Below are 22692 nucleotides of genomic sequence, written 5' to 3' on the forward strand. Positions count from 1 at the left end.
ACACAGCCTAAATAAATAAGTTTTAAAATGATGTGGCATATATATACACACACAGAGTCCAGTTCAGTCACTCAGTCCTGTCCAACTCTATGCACTGCAGCACATCAAGCTTCCCTGTCCATCACCAACTCCCAGAGATTTCGCAAACTCAGGTACATCAAGTCAGTGATGCCACCCAACCATCTCATCCTCTGTTGTCACCTTCTCCTCCTGCCCTCAATCTTTCCCAGCATTAGGGTCTTTTCCAATGAGTCAGTTCTTTGCATCAGGTGGCCAAAATATTGAAGCTTCAGTATCAGTCCTTCCAATGAAGATTCAGGACTGATTTCCTTTAGGACTGACTGGTTTGATCTCCTTGCAATCCAAGGGACTCTCAAGAGTCTTCTCCAACATCACTGTTGAAAAGCATCAATTCCTTGGCGTTCAGCTTTCTATATGATCTATCTCTCACATCCATACATGACTACACAGTGAACTATTACTCAGTTGTGAGAAAGAAGGAAATCATTTTATTCGTGAAAATATGGGTAGACTTTGACGACATTGTGCTAAGTGAAATCTATCAGACAGAAAAAGACAAATACTGTATTGTTATCATTTATCTCTGTGTTGGGAAGATCCTCTGGAGAAGGAAATGGCTATCCACTCCAGTATTCTTGCCTGGGAAATCCCATGGACAGAGGAGCCTTGCAGGCTACAGTCCACATGGTCACAAAGAGTTAGATGTGACTGTGTTTTCCAACACCATCTGCTCCCTCTATGTCTCATGTATCACTTATATGTGGAATCTTTAAAAAAAAAAAAAAAGACAAACATGGAGAAGCTATGTAAAGAAAAGTTGTTACCAGGGTGGGGAAAATAGAGACAGATTAGTAAAAGTATACAAATTTTTAGCTATAAGATTAATAAAGTCTGAGGACCAAACGTAAAACATGGTGACTATAGCTGGTAACTGGTTTAAAAAAAAAAAAAACTTCAAGTAAATTTTAAAATCTAATTGGTTTTATTTAATATAAGGCAATTCATGAATTGGATAGGATCCCATCTAGCAACTAATGGGCTTCCCAGGTGGTGCAGTAGTAAAGAATCTGCCTGCCAAGCAGGAGTCACGAGAGACGCAGGCTTGATCCCTGGATTGGGAAGGTACCCTAGAGAAGGAAATGGCAACCCATTACAGTATTCTTGCCTGGAAAATCTGGCAGGCTACAGTCCACAGGGTCACAAAGCGTCAGATACGACTGAACACCAGCACTGACCTGGCTCTGGCTGCCTCTTGAACATCATCTCTCCCCAGTGGGGTGGGGTTATTCTGAAGGATACAGTGCAAGAAAAGAAGAAAAAAAAGAAGTCATCTAGCAACTAAAAGAGTGTTTTGAGGAGTTGTATGAAATGGAGGGTTACAAGGCAGCAGGCAGCCTTGGAGGGTTATAGGCAGCAGGAGAGTGGGGCAAGAAGGTATTAGCAAAAGAACAGAAAACATTGTCTCAGTCCAGGCCACCTTTTTGGGTGGGTGGGGAAGGAAACAGCAGGAGTCTTTATCCTGTAATTTCAGACCAACTGTTTTAAAGGTCACATATCTGTGAATGCTGAAACTGCAATTACAGACATACCTCAGAAATATTGTGTGCTCAGTTCCAGACCACCACAATAAAGCAAATATTGCAATAAAGTGAGTCACATGAAACTTTTGCTTATCCAGTGTACATAAAAGTTAGGTTTACACTATACCATAGTCTATTAAGATCTTCCCTAGTGGCTCCGATGGTAAAGAATCTTCCTGCAATGAGGGAGACCTGGGTTCGATCCCAGAGCTGGGAAGATCCCGTGGAGGAGGGCATGGCAACCCACTCCAGTATTCTTACCTGGAGAATCCCTATGAACAGAGGAGCCTGGTGGCTACAGTCTATGGGGTCACAAAGAGTCAGACACGACTGAGCGACTAAGCACATAGTCTGTTAAGCGTGCAATAACATTATGTCTAAAAAAAATGTATCTGTGTTATTCATTCAATCATGTCCAACTCTTTGCAACCGCATGGACTATAGCCCGCCAGGCTCCTCTGTCCACGGAATTCTTCAGGCAAGAATACTGGAGTGGGTAGCCATTCCCTTTTCCAGGGAATCTTCCTTACCCAGGGATCAAACCTGGGTCTTCTGTATTGCAGGCAGATTCGTCACCATCTGAGCCACCAGGGACACGAGGTTTCCACAAACCAATTGTCAAAATCAAAGCACAATAACATAAAGTGCAACAAAATGAGGTATGCCTGTTTCAAATTAAAGAAAAACATTCAATGTAAAAGTTGTGAGTTGACTTTTATTCAGGGACTTTACAGAGAACTATTGCCCAGGAGATAGCCTCTCAGTAATTCTGCGGGGACTACTCCAAAGACATAGGGGAGAAGCCATTATATATATGATTTGGGGGGCCTGGGAAATAAATACATGTTGACAAACATGTTTTGGGTAAAAGATGACTGCTAATTACAAAGAACAGATATCTCAAGTTAATAATTTTGATGCTTTTCTGTGTATGGGAAGTTTCAAGAACTGAGGGTCATTAAAATTCTTCCTTAAATATGGATCTTAGTTATCTACAGGCCCAAAGCAGAAAATGTTTTATGCTGTTTCCCTCACCCCATTCCGGCCCCTTCAAAGAGTGTACAGATGGAGGGCAACCTCATTTGAGTTGCAACTTAACCCTTTCATAAATGGGGTGATGAGCCACAATCTTTGTTCTCTTTGTTTATACTTAAAAGTCTTGGATTGCTGCCTTGGGGAAAAATGATTCCATTTTGGGCCTTTTTAACTTGATGCTGTATTGCATAATCAAAATTTGCTTTGAAAGTAGAATTTAAATGTTCTCAACACACACATGCACACAAAAAATATGTGAGGTGATAGATATGTTAACTATCTAGATGGGGGGAATCATGCAAAATGTGCATATATATCAAATCACTACAATGTACACTTTAAATATCTTATGATTTCATTTGTCAATGATACCTCAATAAAAGTGAAAGTCTTTTGAAAAGTAAAATATCTTTCAAAAATGACCCTCTGGGGACACAGCAGCAAACTTGGGCAGATATTCCTTTTCCAGACTAGATGTAAAAATGCCATAGTAGAAAGAAGGATGTTGATAGGTTCCAGAACTTTATATAATTGCTCTAAGAAAAGCCTAGGGGAGAAAAAATTGTGTTATCAGTTCTTGAATAGGAAGAAATGACAATCTGAATATGTAAGAGGGCCAGTATCATGAAAGTAGATATTCTAGGCAAGAATTGTGATTTTTTCTTTCCTTCTCACATTGTTTACTCAAAATGGTTCCCTAAAAGTTGATTTGAATAATTTTATCACATAATGCCAAATTCCTTTCAATGCTGTTTTACAATTTTGCATTGCCATCAGCAATATATGACAGTATTTGATGATTCACAGCCATGCTAATAGAGTGTGTTGTCAAATTCTTCGATTTCTGATGGATGAGATTTGAGAAATGGTGTTCAATATTTTTTTAAACTTTCTCTTATTGTGAGTAAGCGTTATTATCCTTTCATTTATTTAAAAGATATTATCTTTATGAACTGTGTATTGTGATTTTTGTCCATTTTCCTGTCATGGTTTGGCTCTCGTTTTCTGTTTTTTATTTAAATCAACCCTTTGTCTGTGGCACAGCTGCAATTATTTCCTTTAATTTTCATTTGTCTTTTTCTATGTCTGTAGCACTTTTTGCCATGCAAAAAAGTTTTTTTAAATCCTTAAGTACTTAAATGTATCAGTCTTTTAACTATCATTTCTTCTGATTTGGCTTAATAGTTAAGAATAGATTTCTCTTCTCTAGTTCAAAAGAAATTCATCTCGGTTTCTTCTGGTGTTTGTATGTTTTCATGTTTTTTGATTTTAGATCTCAAACCTATTTTGCTAATAATGCTTTCAAGTCTTTTATAGTCTTATTGATTTTCTATCTACTTGTAGCAAACTATAATTGTAGACTTATCTATTTTTCTTTTCTAGACTGTCAGCTTTTATTTCATGTATTTTGAAGCTCTGACAAGTGCATATACATTGAAGACTGTTATGTCTTTATGTTGAAATGATCTTTCTGTTATTATGAAATGTCTTCTTTACCCCTGGTAGTATACTTGTCCTAAAATTTACTTTGTCTCATATTAATACAGTTCACCTTTCTTAAGAGTAATGTTTGCATATTTTTTAACATGAATTTAAGAATACACTATATTCTTCCATATATATATATATTTGTGTTAATATATTTCATTGGTTCTTTTTTAAGCCAGTATGAAAATCTCTGCCTTTCCATTTTGATGTTTAGACCATTTATATTTAGTGTAATTTTCCATATGGTAAGGTTTAAATCTAACATTTTACTATTTTGTATTTTTCTGATGTGTTCATTCTCTCCTTTTTTTGGTCTTTTCCTTTTTTTTTAATCAATTTTTAAATTCTATTTAATTTCCATTCTGGCTTATTAGCTGTATTTTTGTATTAGTTTTTTAGTGGTTGATCTGGAGTTTACAACTGCATCTTTAACTTATACTCTATCTTCAAATACTATTATGGTGGCAGTGGCGGTTTAGTAGCTAAGTTGTGTCCGACTCTTGTGACCCCATGGACTGTAGCCCACCAGGCTCCTCTGTCCATGGGATTGTCCAGGCAAGAATACTAGAGTGGATTGCCATTTCCTTCTCCAGGGGATCTTCCCGACCCAGGAATCAAACCTGGATCTCCTGCATTGCAGACAGATTCTTTACCAACTGAACTATGAGGAAAGCCCCAATACTATTATACTATATGATAAAATGTTAAAATCACACAAGAGTATACTTACATTTCTCCCATACATCGTTTGTTGCTGTTCTTGTCATACATTTCACTTTTATACAAGTTATTAACTTCAGGTTACTATTGTTGTTCAGTTGCTAAGTCACGTACCACTGTTTGTGACCCCATGGACTACAGTACACCAGGCCTTCCTGTCCCTCACTCTCACCCAGACTTTGCCCAAGTTCATGTCCACTGAGTCAGTGATGCTATCCAACCATCTCATCCTCTGTCACTCTCTTCTTTTGCTTTCAGTCTTTCTCAGCATCAAGGTCTTTTCCAATGAGTCGGCTCTTTGCATAATGTGGCCAAAGTATTGGAGTTTCAGCATCAGTCCTTCTAATGAATATTCAGGGTTGATTTTCTTTAGGATTGAATGGTTTGGTCTCCTTAACTTTCAAGGGACTCTCAAGAGTCTTCTCCAGCACTACAGTATGAAAACATCAATTCATTGGTGTTCAGCCTTCTTTATGGTCCAACTCTCATATTTATACATGACTATTGAAAAGACCATAGCTTTCACTATGCAGACCTCTGTCAGCAAAGTGATATCTCTGCTTTTTAATAAACTGTCTAGGCGTATCACACCTTTCCTTCCAAGAAGCAGTTCAGTTCAGTTGCTTATTTGTGTCCAACTCTTTGTGACCCCATAGACTGAAGTATGCCAGGCTTCTCTGTCCATCATCAACTCCCAGACTTTACTCAAACTCATGGTCACTGAGTCGGTGATGCCATCCAACCATCTCATCCTCTGTCGTTGCCTTCTCCTTCCACCTTCAATCCTTCCCAGCATCAGGGTCTTTTCAAACGAGTCAGGTCTTCACATCAGGCGACCAAAGTACTGGAGTTTCAGCTTCAGCATCAGTCCTTTCATTGAATATTCAGAACTGATTTCCTTTAGGATGGAGGATTGGATCTCCTTGCACTCCAAGGGACTCTCAAGAGTCTCCTCTAATACCACAGTTCAAAAGCATCAATTCTTCAGCACTCAGCTTTCTTTATAGTCCAACTCTCACATCCATATACTGGAAAAACTATAGCTTTGACTAGATGGACCTTTGTTGGCAAAATAATGTCTCTGCTTTTTAATATGCTGCCTGGGCTGGTCACAACTTTCCTTCCAAGGAGTAAGTGTCTTTTAATTTCATGGCTGTAGTCACCATCTGCAGTGATTTTGGAGCCCAAAAAATGAAGTCTGTCCCTATTTCCATTGTTTCCCCATCTATTTGCCATGAAATGATGGGACCAGATGCCATGATCTTAGTTTTATGAATGTTGAGTTTTAAGCCAACTTTTTAACTCTCCTTTTTTACTTTCATCAACAGGCTTTTTAGTTCCTCTTCACTTATGATGCCATAAGGGTGGTGTCATCTGCATACCTGAGGTTATTGATATTTCTGCCGGCAGTCTTGATTCCAGCTTGTGCTTCATCCAGCCTGGCATTTCTCATGATGTACTCTGCATATAGGTTAAATAAGCAGGGTGACAATATACAGCCTTGACATACTCCTTTTCCTATTTGGAACCAGTCTGTTCCTTGTCCAGTTCTAACTGTTGCTTCCTGACCTGCATACAGGTTTCTCAGGTGGCAGTTCAGGTGGTCTGGTATTCCCATCTCTTGAAGAATTTTCCAGTTTGTTGTGATCCACACAGTCAAAGGCTTTGGCATAGTCAATAAAGCAAAAGTAGATGTTTTTCTGGAACTCTATTGCTTTTTTGGTGATCCAGCAGATGTTGGCAATTTGATCCTCTGCATCTTCTAAATCTAGCTTGAACATCTGAAAGTTCACAGTTCACGTACTATTGGTTGAAGCCTGGCTTGGAGAATTTTGAGCATTACTTTACTAGCATGTGAGATGAGTGCAATTATGCACTAGTTTGAGCATTCTTTGACATTGCCTTTCTTTGGAACTGGAATGAAAACTGACCTTTTCCAGTCCTGTGGCCACTGCTGAGTTTTCCAAATTTGCTGGGCATATTGAGTGCAGCACTTTCACAGCACCATCTTTTAGGATTTTAAATAGCTCAACTGGAATTCCATCCCATCCACTAGCTTTTTTGTAGTGGAGCAAGTACCTTCTAATTTTATGGCTGCAGTCACCATCTGCAGAGATTTTGGAGCCCAAGAAGAGAAAATCTGTCACTGCTTTATTTATGAAAATCAGTATATTTACTGGGTTTATTATTTCGGGCACCTTCATTCCTTTGTATAAATCCAGCTTTTAATCTTGTATCATTCTCCTTCAGCCTGGAGTAATACTTCTTTTACTGTAGTAAAATATGTTAGTGACCATTTATCTCAGATTTGTCTGAAAATATCTTTATTTTACCTTAATTTTGAAGAATATTTTTGTTACAGGAAGAATCAGTTATTTTCAGCATATTAAAAATATTCTATCATCTGACTTGCTTAGGTTCTAATGAGAAAGTTGCTGTCATTTTATTTTTGTTTTGTTGTGTATAATCTGTGTATTTTTGTTCCTCTTATTGCTTTTCAATTTTATCTTTTATCAGTGCTTTTCAGCAATGCAACTGTAATGTGCCTTGATGTGCCTTTTTCTTTAACTTATCCTATTTGGCATCAATTGAGATACTTGGATCTAGGCAGGTAGTTAAAAACGTATAAAACAGTGTTATATCTGAATTGCAAGAAGCTAGGAAAGACTGAATATGCTAAACAGAGACATGGAAGATATAGAAAAAAGATTAAAAATCAAACTCATAGGAATGAAACACACAGTATAAAAGGGACAGTACATTAGGTATTATAGAAGACTGATTGGTGAATTTAAAGCACTAGAAAACATCCTAAATGAAACACAGGGAAGAGATGAAATCTACCACAAACTACTTTAAGTTTCTGAGAAGTAAAAGGTGAACTTATTGAATAAAAATGAGATGAGCTACAATGTGATGAAAGATGTAAGAAAGAGTCTACAAAGGGAATGGAATAAGGGTGTAGCAAATGAGATTAAAAAGACTACAAAGAGCATACAAGACCAAGCTGAGTTTATAAAACAAGATTTTTATGGATGTATTTTCCCATCCACCACACTAGAAACACCAAAATAATTTTTGCCATTTCTCCTTTCTCTATTCCCTAAGCCATGCTAAGTTAGTCCCATGAATAACCTTCCTGGTTTCTAGTAGTCATCATTCTTTTCACTGACACCCTAGTTCTGGCTCTTTTTTGTTTGTCTAGATGTCAGTATGGTCTTCAAATTAATCTGCCTTCCATTCTGAATTGTGTTGCCAAATTCTTTTTCCTAAGGCACCAGTTTGATCATATCAGTTTTTTTTTTTTTTTTTGCTCTAAAATCTTCAAAGGATCTGCTGTCTTCTGAATAAAAATTTGGACTGTTTCACCTGCAATTCAAAGTCCTACTTATTTCTCTAGCTTTTTATAAGTCTTATGGTACGCCTGTACTAAATTATCTGGAAATAATTCTAACAAACTTTCATTTTATTGCCTCTTACTTTTGTCATTAATGAAAACAGTTACTGAGAACATTCAATGTAGTATTTTTGAAAAAATATATTTATTTATTTACTAATGGCTGTGCCAGGTCTCAGCTGCAGCACACTGGATCTTCAATCTTGTTGCAGCATGCAGGATCTTTTAGTTGTAGCATTTGAACTCTTATTTGCAACATGTGGGATATAGTTCCCTGACCAGGGATTGAATCTGGGCCCCCTTTGTTGGGAGCATGGAGTCTTAGCTACTGGACCACCAGGAAAGTCCCTACAATGTGACATTAATCTAAATGCCAGGGATAAAGTCACTTTCTTTCAACCTAGTTTCATGGAAATCTGATCAACTTCATACAAATCCATATAATGAAGTTTCTGAACTTTCAAAGTTGAAGATCAGACCTAAATAAAAGTAAAATCACTATGGTACATTCATTTAGGAAGTTTTATGTGAAATAGCCAACTGGCCTCTCTGTTGAAAACATTATGGAATGAATTATTTGCATGAGACTCAAGAGAGAACCCTGAGACACAAAAATGTATGAGAATTACATTGAAATGAATGAAAAAGTTTTAATTTGTCCCGTACAGAACAATTTCCCTCTGTCTGGGAAAGGATGAATGACCTATACCACAAGAATGGAAAGTTAAAATTTCCCTGTGCTTTGGTGGAATGCTTTTGTGTGTAGAATATGTATTCTATCTCTTTGACAAATATTTTTGTGTATCTATTAATATGCCCTATACTAAATGCACAGGTCAATGAGATCCTAAAAATGGCCTGGACTCAGAGAAATGAAGCTATGAACATTAATAGCATTGTTTATGGTATTTATGTTTCTCCGTGAATAAAACCCATGACTTTTTGGTAGCAAAGTGAATTACTAAGGTGGGTATGAGTCTAAGTAGTGAGTGCGAGTGAATTATTGGCCAATAGTCTATTATAGGGATACTGAGTAAGCGTGACAATGTGTATTCATAAAGGAAGAAGTCACCTCATATTTTAAAGTCTTCTATTAAGATGGCCCAGAGTCACACATCAGAAAAGGAATGTGGATTAGTTTAGGTATTCAAGCATTTTCAAAGGCCTCTTCTAATTCTTAGGATTATAGAAGTTTATTGTCAAAACTGAACTTTTTGTATTTTCCTCTCTTAAAAGGCTACCCAGACACTCGGTCACGCTTGTCAAAATAAAGGTTAAAATTCTGAGACTGGACTTCCCTTGTGGTTCAGTGGTTAAGAACCCAGTTGCCAAATTAAGCCATGGTCTGGCAAGATCCCACATGCCATGGGGCAAGTAAGCTGGTGCACCACAAGTACTGAGGCAGTGTGCCTGGAGCCCAAGTTCTGTATCAAGAGAAAGAAAGTGAAAGTGAAGTCGTGTCCGACTCTTTGCGACCCCATGGACTGTAGCCTACCGGGCTCCCCCTTCCATGGGATTCTCCAGGCAAGAGTACTGGAGTGGATTGCCATTTCCTTCTCCAGGGGATATTCCTGACCCAGGGATTGAACCCGGGTCTCCCACATTCCAGGCAGACGCTTTAACCTCTGAGTCACCAGGGAAGCCCTGGTGATCAAGAGAAGCCACTGTGATAAGAAGCCCACACACCCTAGTGCAACTGCGTCATGCCCCCTCACCTCAACTGGAGAAAGCCTGCATGCGGCAAAAAGGACTCAGTGCAGCCAAAATAAATAAATAAATAAAAATAAAAACATTCAGAGACATTTACCATGAGATTAACGAAAGAAACTTAAGCTTTTGGGATCCTCACTTGCACTGGTTCCTTTTAAATAAGAAAGTAAGTATTCACTTTTGAAGAAGTGAATACTACTGTAATTCTATATTTTTCCTTTTAAAAGACCCCAAGAATTGTATAAGCTTTAGTGCTCGCTCTCTCTCTCTCTCTTTATATATATATATATATATATGGCTTCCCTTGTGGTTCAACTGGTAAAGATTCCACCGACAATGTGGGAGACCTGGGTTTGATCCCTGACTTGGGAAGATACCTTGGAGAACGGAAAGGCTACCTACTCCAGTATTCTGGCCTGGAGAGTTCCATGGACTGTATAACCCATGGGGTCACAAAGAGTCAGAGACTTCTGAGTGACTTTCACTTCCCTAGGTCTCAGTATACCTAGAAATGCCTCTGGTATAAACCTCAGAATTCTTAGAACTTTAGAATTCTTGTTCACCTCATTTTATTTAATTCTAAGAATTAATATTTCATCCTTCAAAACTCTCTTGGATTTTTCTTCTCTTTCTTGTCAGTTTCTGCTGATTACTATGCAATTTAGTTCAGGGCATCTTCACTTGAAAAATTGTATCATGATGATAGCCTCATAGTTGGTTTTACTGACTGCAACTCTCCTCCAAATAAATCTATCCTTTGTAAAGTTGGCAGACTAATCTTCTTAAAAAGAAACAGATTATTTTGCAAAATTCCCATCCAAACTCAAGATATTTTGGTGTCTTTCCACTATCACGGCTCTTTTACACTTGAGATATTTAAATGCTCAGGCAAAAGTGTGGCAGTCAATCAGAGGGTACTTGAAGCCACATAAGAAATGTGAAATTTTTCTAGAGTGTCATTTTTACTTGATAGCAAGTAGTTTAAATGATTACTCCCCCCTCCTTTTCTTCAACAATATCAAGCAGATATACCGTTAAATGCAAAAAAGAAAAAATACTTTTAAGCTCAGATGCAGAGAATTAGATTTACTGTTATTCTTGGCTCCTGACACATTCTCACCAATTGTTCATTCAAGGCTAGAACCTTCATTCATTCTGTCAACTACAAATTGGCACTTACCAAGAGCATCACCAATGCCTGAACAACAAGGCATTTGCCATCTGCCTCTACTGAGATTGAACCCCATGCTGCTATAGCTGTTGACCTTCAACAACCCCTGAGGGAACTCAGGGTGGAGTGAGGTGCTCTGTACTCCAGGGAATCTGGTGGGACAGGTCTTTAGATAGCTGGATGTTTTTAGGAACAGATTTTATAATCTCAATCCTTGCATCTCCTCATACCTAGAGAAGCACTAAATCCCTTCATGGTGACATCAGACCCTCAAGACTAACAAAAAACCTTTTGTAAATTGAGGGCTTCATGGTATTGAACTCCCCTTTCACCAAAACCTTATATATTGACTTTCCTCCACTGTCACTTTGGAACAGTCTCTCAGAGCTATCTGAAATGCTGCGTCCTGGGCTGCAGTCCTCTTTTTGCCCCAAATAAAACTTAACTCATAACTCTCAAGTTGCACATCTTTTTTTTTAGTCGACAATTCTTTCATTTAAAATAATACAACAGGACTTTCTTGGTGGTCCAGTGATTAGGAATCCACCTACCAATGCAGGGGCATGGGTTTAATCCCTGGTCTGGGAAATTTCCATTTGCTGAGAGGCAACCAAGCCTCTGTACCACAACTAGTCAAGTCTGTGTGCCATAGAACCTGTGCTCCACAACAAGAGAAGCCACCACACTGAGAAGCCCACTCACTGCAGCTAGGCAGTAGCCCCTACTCAAAGCAATGAGAATGCCCATGCACAGCAATGAAGATCCAGTGTAGCCAAAAATTAATTTAAAAAATACCCATGAAATTACCAACGTGAAAACTAGAGCATGAATTTACATTTACATTCACCTCTTTGACCTTCCATTGCATCATCCAGTCGCTCAGTCGTGTCCGACTCTTTGCGACCCCACGGACTGTAGCCTACCAGGCTCCTCCGTCCATGGAATTTTCCAGGCAAGAGTACTGGAGTGGGTTGCCATTTCCTTCTCCAGGGGATCTTCCCAACTCAGGTCTCCCACACTGCAGGCAGACACTTTACCATCTGAGCCACCAGGGAAGCCCCCCTATTCAAGGTACCACTATCTAAATCATCATTCTCCAAGATGGCAGAGTAGAAGGACATGCACTTATCTCCTCCTGTGAGAGCACCAAAATCACAATTAGCTGTTGAACATTCAACAGAAGGACTGTGGAACAAACAAAAAAAAGATGTGATGTGAAAGTCGCTCAGTCATGTCCAACTCTTTGTGACCACATGGACTATACAGTCCACGGAATTCTCCACACCAGAATACTGGAGTGGGTAGCTGTTCCCTTCTCCAGGGGCTCCTTCCAACCCAGGAATTGAACCAGGGTTTCCTGCATTGCAGGGGATTCTTTACCAATTGAGCTATCAGTGAAGCCACCCGCACCCCCCCCCAAAAAAGGTAAAAAGACAAAGAAGAAGCCGCAGTGAGATGGTAGGAGGGGTACAACTGCGATAAAATCAAATCTCGTACCTGCAAGGTAGGTGACCCACAAACTGGAGAACAATAATACCAAAGAAGTTCTCCCACTGTTGTGAAGGTTCTGAACCCCACAGCAGGCTTTCCAGCCTGGGGATCCAACAAAGGGACTGGGAATCCCCACAGAATCCCCACCTTGAAGGCCAGCGGTATGTGACTATAGGACTTCCACAGGACTGGGAAAAACAGAGACTCCATTCTTGGAGGGCACAAACAAAATCTTGCACACACCAAGACCGGAAGAAAGGAGCAGTTACCCCCCAGGAGACTGAACTAAAATTATCTGCTAGTGTTGAACCATCTCCTGTGGAGGGGGGAATCAGCAGGGGCCACCACAGGGATGCAGGGACTGGCAGCACCTGTCTGGGAATATCCCAGTTGGAGGTTCCTCTTGGAGGTTGCCATTAATCCTACCTTAGATCCCTGGGCTGGGTTGCTGCTAAGTCACTTCAGTCGTGTCCAACTCTGTGCGACCCCATAGACGGCAGCCCACCAGGCTCCTCCGTCCCTGGGATTCTCCAGGCAAGAACACTGCAGTGGGTTACCATTTCCTTCTCCAATGCATGAAAGTGAAAAGTGAAAGTGAAGTCGCTCAGTCGTGTCCAACCCTCAGCCACCCCATGGACTGCAGCCTACCAGGCTCCTCTGTCCATGGGATTTTCAGGCAAGAGTACTGGAGTGGGTTGCCTCAGGCCAAACAACTACCAGGGAGGGAGTATGACCCCACCCATCAAGCAGATAATTGGATTAAAGCTTAACTGAGCAAGGCCCTGCCCACCAGAGCAAGATCCAGTTTTTCCCACCACCAGTCCCTCCCATCAGGAAGCTTACACAAGCCTCTTAGCCTCCTCCATCAGAGGGCAGACAGAAGAAGCAAGAAGAACCACAGTCCCACAAAAATCACATTATAGAAAGTTAATGAGGATGGAAGAGCAGAAAGTTATGCCCCAGATGAAGGGACAAGATAAAACCCCAGAAAAAACAATAAAAAAAAAAACTTAAACAACTAAAAAACAACTAAATTCAGGATCTCAGGAAAATAGAGATGAATAATACACTAGAAGGAATAAATAGAATTACTGAGGCAGAAGAATGGATAAATGACCTCGAGTACAGGATGGTGGAAATCACTGCTGCAGAGCAGAATATAGAGAAAAGAAGACTAGGAAATGAAGACACCCTGAGAGACCTCTGAGACAACATTAAGTGCACCAACATTCACATTATAGGGGTCCCAGAACGTGAAGAGAGAGAGAAAGGACTTGAGAAAATATTTGAAGAGATAATAGATGAAAATTTCCCTAACATGGGAAAGGAAATAGTCGACCAAGTTACAGAAGCACAGTGGAAATACCTAAAGAGGAACACACCAAGACAGATAGTAATCAAACTGACAAAAAGACAAAGATAAAATATTAAAAGCAACAAGGGAAAAGTGACAAATAACATACCAAGGAACTCCCACCAGGCTATCAGCTGATTTCTCAACAAACTCTTTAAGCCAGAAGGGAATGGCATGATACATTTAAACCAATTAAAGGGAAGAACATACAACCGAGACTACTCTACCCAGTAAGACTCTCCTTCAGATTTGAAAGCTTTTCAGACAAGCAAAAGTTAAGAGAATTTAGCACCACCAAACCAGCTTTATAACAAATGATAAAGGAAATTCTCTAGGCAGGAAACACAAAAGAAGGGAAAGACCTACAGAAAATAAACCCAAAACAGTTAAGAAAATGGTAATAGGATCATACATATAGATAATTACCTTAAATGTAAATGGATTAAATGCACCAACCAAAAGAGTCTGGCTGGGCAGATATAGAATGTATATTAGATATATGTGTGTGCATGCTAAGTCACTTCAGTCATGTTCAACTCTTTGCAACCCTACAGACTGTAGCCCACCAGGCTCCTCTGTCCATGAGATTTTCCAGGCAAGAATACTGGAGTGGATTGCCATGCTCTCTCCAGGGGATCACCCTAATTCAGGGATCGAACCCACTTCTCTTATGTCTCTTACACTGGCAGGCAGGTTCTTCACCACTAGCACCACCTGGGAAGTCCCCGTAGTCATATGTGCATGTATGCAATTCCACTTACCACATCACTTGCTTGACCCCCAAATTGTATTACATACATTGTTTTATACTGTTAGGTTAATCGTAATGATCTTTTATTTTTTGTCTACTGATTGTGAAAACTGATAAATATTTTTTACTATTGTGATTATGTAACTATTACTCACTTAATACCATTGTAGCATTACTGGTCAACAGAAAAATAATAGAACTGTATATCACCAAAACTACTATTTAATAGAAAAACCTGTAATCACGTTTTAAAATCCTGATGCATGGGGAGGGAGGAGGGAGGAGGGTTCAGGATGGGGAACACATGTATACCTGTGGCAGATTCATTTTGATATTTGGCAAAACTAATACAATTATGTAAAGTTTAAAAATAAAATAAAATTAAAAAAAAAATAAAAATAAAATCCTGATGCATATCCTAGTTATCTTGGAACTTTTTGAAAAATACAAACACCCAGGTATTGTTTTACTTTCTCCATAGCTCCAGGTATCTTTCTAATGAGCATCCATGTTTAAAAACAACTGTACTATATGATGATCTTTTACTTTATCTGGTTTGCTTCACTTTTTCTATTTCATATTCAGTGCTCCCATTTCAATTAGTTTGTTTTCGAATTTCTCCATCTCCTTTTTTTTTGGATGTCCTTTCTCAAGCCTTTATCAGGCATGGTAGCTTGATATATATATATATATATATATATATATATATATATATGTATATGTATATTTTGTATATACATATTTTTTGTATATATATTTTCAGTTCAGTTCACTCAGTCGTGTCTGACTCTATGCGAACCAGTGGACTGCAGCACATACATATAATATGTATAATATATATATATTTTAGAGAACTTATGAAATTTTGCCTAATTGAAACATTTATGACATTTTGATTCCACTTATTTGACTTAGTATGAAAAGAATGCTAGATTTCTAATTTAAAAAATATGCAACAAGCAATAAAGGTTTACAGTATAGCACAGGGAACTCTAGTCAATATCTTGTAATAACCTATAATGGAAAATAACCTCAAAAATATATGTGTTTATGTATAACCTTGCTGTGCATCTGAAACACTGTAGGTCAACTATACTTAAAAAATGCGTATATATAAAAAAAGTATATATTAAAAACAATCATTTTCTTGCTTTTCTTTTTATTATCACCTATATATATGTGTATATATATATGAATATATATATATACACATATATATTCCTAAATAGTGTTGGGTGGGGAGCTTAGAAGTTATTAACATTACAAAGTCTACTTCATGCTATATATAATTCTTACATTCTTTTCACTCAATATTGTATTGCTAGGATTAATTAAGGCATGCTTGTGTGCATGCTCAATCGCTTCAGTTGTGTCTGACTCTTTGCAACCCTATGGACTGTAGCCCATCAGCCTCCTCTGTCCATGGGATTCTTCAGGCAAGAATATTGGAGTGGGTTGCCATGCCCTCCTCCAGAGGATCTTTCTGACCCAGGAATCAAACCCACACCTCCTGCATTGCAGATTTTTTACCTACTGAGCCAACTGGAAAGCCCATTATTAAGGACTATAACTGTAGTACTGTAAAATCTAGAGTATATATCCTAATTTATCTATCCTCTATTTGTATATGGGCACTTGGGTTGTTTTAAATTTTGATATTAAAGAGAATGCTCATATGAACAATCTTGTATATATCCTGGTACTTGTTCAAGTTTCTTTTGGGTATGTACCTAGGAGCAAAATAGTAGGTCATGGGGTACGCAAATGTTTATCTCTACAGGGTAATGACAAACTTTTGGAGGGGATGGTACCAATTTACACTCCCACAAGGATCAAAAGACTCTGCTGATCCATATCCTCTAGATATGGTCCAAATTAACAAAGTCTTTTAAAATTTATGGTATCATATGCACAATATCAAGCCTACCTTTTTAACTGTGTCTAAGGGTTCAGTTCCCCCTTCATGGATAACAGCTTTGACATATTGAAGAGGCTTGCATAACTCAATGAAGCTATTAGCCATGCCGTGCAGGGCCACCCTAGACAAATGGGTTATAGTGAAGAGTTCTGACAAATCATGGTCTACTGGAGGAGGAAATGGCAACCCACTCCAATATTCTTGCCATGAGAACCCCATTGACAGTATGAAAAGGCAAAAAGATATGACAGTGGAGCAATTACTAATAGCTCCAGAAAGAATGAAGTGGCTAAAAAAAAAACCAAAAGCCAAAAACCATGAAGCAGATACACTTAGTTGTGGATGCGTCTCAAGTGGATACAACATTCAGTTGTGGATGTGTCCAGTGGTGAAAGTAAATTCCAATGCTATAAAGAACAATACTGCATAGGAACCTACAATGTTAGGTCCATGAATCAAGGTAAATTGGAATGGTCAAGCAGATGACAAGACTGACCACTGACATCTTGGGAATCAGTAAAGTAAAATGGATGGGAATGCGCAAATTTAATTCAGATGATCATTATGTATACTACCATGGGTAAGAATCCCTTAGAAGGAATGGAGTAACCCTCTTAGTCAACAAGAGTCCAATTCATTCATATTGCTGTACAACAATCAGCCACCACATCCATCTTCAGAACTTTTCATCTTCCCAAACTGAAATTCTGTGCCTATTAAACAATAACTCTTCTCTCTCTCCTCTTCCCAGTCCTGATCATCTGCCATTCTACTTTCTATGTCTTTGGACTGACAACTCTAAGTACCTCATAGTGGAATCACACAGTATTTATCCTTTTGTGACTGGCTTATTTCACTCAGCATAATGTCTTCAAGGCTCATCTATGTTGCAGCATGTATTAGAATGTTCTTTTTAAGACTTAATAATTGTATATATATATGTGTATATATATATATAAGGGAAGTGTAAGTATATATGTACGTATAAGGGAAGAAGAGAAAACTGGAGTTTGGGTGAAAGAACTGCATAGATTCAGTTTGGAATATCCACATGAAAATGCCTAGTTGGCAGTTAGATACTAGGTCTGAGAATCAGAAAAAAAATTTCAGCTACCAGTGGATAGATGGTAACTGAAGCTATTGAAGAAAGCAAGGTCACCAAGAAAATGAATAGAATGAGAAAAAGCTAGTCCAAGGATTATATGCTAGGTGGTTTAATAAGAACCAATAATAGTAATAGTTAACACTTACTATGAACTTTCTATGAGCCAAGTACCATTTTAAATACTTTACTCACATAATTAAAAAAAAAAAAAAAAAACCGTTTGGACTAAGGTGCTATTATTATTATGTCATTTAAAGAAACCAAGGGACAGTGCAGTGAAATAATTTGCCTAAAAGTGCACATCTACTTGAGTGGTGAAGTTAAGACTTGAAGACAGGTAGCCTGACTCCAGAACTTTGCCCCTAGCCTTATATAAACCTCACAGTAATTCTGCAAAGTAGATATTTTTCCCTCCATTTCACATATTAAAAAAAAAAAAAAAAAAAAAGAGGCTCAGAGAAATTAAATTCACTTCCTAGAATAATACAGGTTGCATGAGGTAGGGTTACAATTTAAACCTAAAGACCGTATTCTTTCATACCTCAGTTAAGAGAAATGATTTAATTTCTCTCATAATCTTTTACAATGCTGAGCCTAGTAGTAAATATAATTATTACTAATAATAATGTAAGAACACTGAAGTTTAGCTCCCACTTACCTTTCACAGAAAGTTACTTGAGGTTGTACCACAACTTAAAAAAAAAAAGTATAAACTAAGGCAGAAGATGTTGGTTCAGGAAATAGTGACTCCTATCCTAGAGAAGAGTGAAAGGAAGTCCCAGGACACAAGCCTTGTAATAATCATAGAAATTAAGAGCAGTACAGTGACTTTTTGGAGTGGTCTTCAGGGACAAAACTTTGAAACCTAAAAATTAGTACAACCAAGTGCTTAAAGACATGATAAAGGAATCTGGTAGCATGCAATAAAGATGTCATTGAATTGCCTCTAGCACTATTCTTCAGCAAAAGGGTCACGTCATTGCCCTAGAGAGGGCTTTCCAGGTGGCACTGGTGGTAAAGAATCCACCTGCCAATGCAGTAGACATAAAAGACAAGAGTGGGTCAGGAAGATCCCTGGTCAGGAAGATAACCTAGAGAAGGGAATGGCAATCACTTCAGTATTCTTGCCTGGAGAATTCCACGGACAGAGGAGTCTGTCAGGCTCCTATGCATCCATTGGGTAGCAAAGAGCTGGACATGACTCAGCAACTAACATACCCAGAGAAGGAAATGTTACCCTAACAGTAGACAGTTTTGTAGTAAATATTAACTGAGGAATAATTTAAATGCTTTTTATTACATTTTAACACTTCTGGATGAGATGCATCTTACAATCATGGTTTTCTTAGTTATTTTCTTTCTTAGTAGTACATAAAATAGCATGTTGGATTTGATCATATGTGTGTGCCACAGTTTTATATGTTTTATAATATACTCTAATCTTCATAATGGTTTCATGTAGTTGATGTTATTACTATTTTACAGGTAAGGAAATTGAGGCTCAAAGATGTTAATATGTTCAAGGACTGCTGTCAATTAAGTGGAAAAGCAAGTACTACAAACCAGGTATGGGGAATTCCCTGGCGGTTCAGTGATTAGGACTCAGTGCTTTAACTGCCTGGCCCCAGGTTCGATCAGCAAGTCTTGTGGCATGATGGCAAAAAAAAAAAAGAAAGACAGAAAGGAAATCAAGAGAGAAAACCAAGTCTAACTTCAAAGGTCATGCTCTGTTGTACCTCAACATTTACCATGGGTGATACAAAGCTGAATAAAAACCATCCAAGTTGAACAGTTGAAATGAGATGAAGCTTTTCCAGCTCCTCCAGAAAGAGCCAATCTTGCCCTCATCTGTGCTCGTAACATTTTATGAACATCTCTGTGAATGTAAAATGTCACTTGCCACATCAGCAAACACGTGATGCTGCAGCCGTCAAGCCATCAGCCACTGTTCAGCCCAGAGGGAGCTCAGGAGAGAGAGAAACAGGCTGCCCACCACCAAGCTGTCAGCCACTGCAATGGTGCACCCTGAGGGGATTCAGGAAGGAGTTAGGAAACAACAACAACTGGACCTAGATAGTTAAGGTGCATATCGAAAGAATAACTTCAATAAGCCCAGACTCCTGCATCTTCCCATATATGGCTAAACTCATTAACTTGAGATGTCTGGTTTTTCTTTAATTAGCAGTGATCACTTGACTTCCAACCTGGTTTTTGTTGTAAAAACTCCTCCTGGCTCCTCCCATACCCCTTCGGATCAGTCCCTCAGAGCTCCTTGGCTGCCTTCAGGGCTTAAGGCCTCAGAAAGACTTCTGAATAAAAATGTTAACTCCCAACTTTGAGGTTGTAAGGTGGTTTTTGTTGTTTTTTTTTTCAATCAACACCTCTCTTACATCTTATTATAACATGTAACTTCCAAGGAAGTCAGAAATAGTATCTTGATAATTACCGTTTCCAATCACTGTAGTGTCTACCAGTGATCCTCACACAGGTAGAAGCTCAATGTCGTTAAAAGGAAACAGGATGTCTGCCACTAAGTCTAAAGAGGAGACAAGAAATGCATTTATAAGAAATAAAGGCCAAATACAGTTGTTACAGGGAAATTATAAATAAAGTGCATTGGTGTTTAGGAGAAAAGAACAAAGAATAGAAAATACAAGTTAAGGGGAGATAGTTCAGCCAGCTTCCTGATTTTCATACACACTCACACAGACATAATCAGTCTGGAAAAGCTGAAAAGGCTTAAACTAAGCTGCTAAGACAACTTCTTTCTTCAACCATTTTTCCTGTATTTCAGGTGGATTCTTTACTTTCTGAGCCACCAGGGGAGCCCTTTAATGAGTTAGCAGCATTTATAGATTAGAACATTTAAAATTTTACATAACTCAGGATTTGGGGATTTTCTTGAAAAATGGGAAGATGCTGGGAACTGGGTGCTCATTCTCCAAGGTAAATTGGTTACATGCATCAATGGTTCCTTTCAGATCAAGTTCCTGCTCCCTTACTCATCGTAGTATCTCCCACCATTTTCTTAAGCCCACCCTGCGTAATGGTGTTTGAGTGTACTTATCAGTTCAGTTCAGTCGCTCAGTCAAGTCCGACTCTTTGCGACCCCATGAACCGCAGCACGCCAGGCCTCCCTGTCCATCACCAAGTCCCGGAGTCCACCCAAACCCATGTCCATTGAGTCGGTGATGCATCCAACCATCTCATCCTCCGTCGTCCCCTTCTCCTCCTGCCCTCAGTCTTTCCCAGCATCACGGTCTTTTCAAATGAGTCAGCTCTTCGCATCAGGCCAAAGTATAGGAGTTTCACGAGTGTATGTATGACCACCTCCTAAGATATGCCGCTCGCTGCTCTATTACACACCAGGTATTTTCAAGGACTGTGTCTTTGCCTTTCTTCAAAACACTGACTCCTCTAAGCCACTGCTTCAATTCCTTTCATTAGCTCCCTCTGACCACCTGCTGAACCAGGTCACCGCAGCATTCTGATCACACTTCTGTAAAAGTTGTAATCACATCGTATGCACAAGTTTCTCTCCTTTGCTAGAATGGGAGTGCCTGGAAGCCAGCGGCCCGGGGCTCATTGATGTTCGCGCTTCCAGCCCCAAATCCGTGACCTGGAACCTAAACAGAGTTTAAGTACGTGTGTTTGGAAGCCAATTTCCCCACTTTAGGCAAACCGAAACTAAACTATCTACTCGGCCTTAAATGTGGGACTGAGACAGAAACACGGACGAGCAGACGAGTCAAAAAACGCACACTCGGGTGAGAAGAAAGAGCACCTCAGTACCGCAGCTAGCAAACGTTACCAGAGAAAGTCCCGCCGCTATAGTAGTCTCAGGCACACCAGGTCCAACTCTCGCGAGGTTGGGCCTGAAAGCCAGCTCATCCGCCCCAGAAACTTAGAGCGCGGTTTCCGCAGGATTCTCGCGGCAACAGGGCACGCCAGAATGGGCACTTCCGGCGCTGCGCCCAGGAAGCGGAAGTGAGGCTTCCTGCCTGTCAGAGTCGGTGTGTTACTCCGCGGTCCTGAAATCTAGGAAAATCGTTTTCGCTCCGCTTTTCCTGGCTGTCAAGGACTTCCCCCGTGCAGGGTGGGAGTGCAGAGAGTGAACCGTCGCGAGATGAGCACGATGTTCGCAGACACGCTGCTCATCGTTTTTATCTCCGTGTGCACCGCTCTGCTTGCCGAGGGTGAGAGCAGCTGGTTTTTTTTGACGTGTGATCAGACCCCGAGGGAAGGGAAGGATCCTAGGCCCCGGGTCCCTCGAGCCTCCAAGGGAGAGGTCACGAGCCTTGCTTCCTTTGGTGGCGGTGGGGATGCGTCTCATGTACTCTATTTCAGGGAATCTTACCTTCAGGAGTGTGAGAGAATCCAGTGTGGCATTCATTGCCAGGTTTCTCCGGTCCAGGGTAGATTTCATTTGCGAGTTTGTGGCGACAACTTCGAATCGTGTCATGGTTGTTTTGGTTGAACATCAGTTGTTAAGCACTAGTGAATATAAGGCAAAAAGTCAAAATCCATTCTTATCTAACAGTAACCACTAATAAGGGTTTTGTTACGGTCCAAACATTTCTCTATTAGCATTCTGCTTTTAATGTTTCAGGTATAACTTGGGTCCTGGTTTACAGGACAGACAAGTACAAGAGACTGAAGGCAGAAGTGGAAAAACAGAGTAAAAAATGTAAGTATGCCAACATCCTTTAGAAACAAGTCAGGTTTACTGAAGTGCATGTTCACAGGACGTATTTTAGGAGCACCGACGGTTATAAAATTTTGTAGGAGTAGGTGAATCTGACTTGAAGTCTATTTAGAAATATAAGACTTTTGTGCAAAATATGTACTACAAACAGCAGAGCAACTCACGGGAGTCGTACTTGTTATGTGTTTTGGCAGTTCTAAAGAAGATATCCTGTTCAGTTGTGAGGGGCCATTGAAGCCTTTGTGA

At 39.4% G+C, this 22692-nt stretch overlaps 1 protein-coding gene and 1 long non-coding RNA gene across 4 annotated transcripts in view; one reads left to right on the forward strand and one right to left on the reverse strand.

Annotated features, from left to right (window-relative positions):
* LOC129656564 (uncharacterized) overlaps window positions 1–21677 on the reverse strand; it is a 33829-nt gene extending 12152 nt beyond the window's left edge. Inside the window, exons 1-3 of one of the 2 annotated variants that reach the window (XR_008716389.1) lie at window positions 21553–21677; window positions 20188–20277; window positions 18441–19766 (exon numbers count right to left, since the gene is read on the reverse strand). This is a non-coding gene — a long non-coding RNA (uncharacterized LOC129656564). Of the gene's footprint in view, window positions 1–18440; window positions 19767–20187; window positions 20278–21552 lie in introns of those variants that run through there. The other variant, XR_008716390.1, reaches the window with a different exon arrangement.
* The window catches only part of TMCO1 (transmembrane and coiled-coil domains 1), a 57782-nt gene continuing 56762 nt past the window's right edge, over window positions 21673–22692 (forward strand). For both annotated transcript variants that reach the window (XM_055587205.1, XM_055587204.1), the window contains exons 1-2: window positions 21673–21937; window positions 22351–22428. In XM_055587205.1, coding sequence (XP_055443180.1) covers window positions 21868–21937; window positions 22351–22428 — 148 coding nt within the window. In that variant the 5' untranslated portion in view covers window positions 21673–21867. The remainder of the gene's footprint in view (window positions 21938–22350; window positions 22429–22692) is intronic.

The sequence above is a fragment of the Bubalus kerabau genome, chromosome 6, assembly GCF_029407905.1.
Source record: "Bubalus kerabau isolate K-KA32 ecotype Philippines breed swamp buffalo chromosome 6, PCC_UOA_SB_1v2, whole genome shotgun sequence".
NCBI lineage: Eukaryota > Metazoa > Chordata > Mammalia > Artiodactyla > Bovidae > Bubalus > Bubalus kerabau.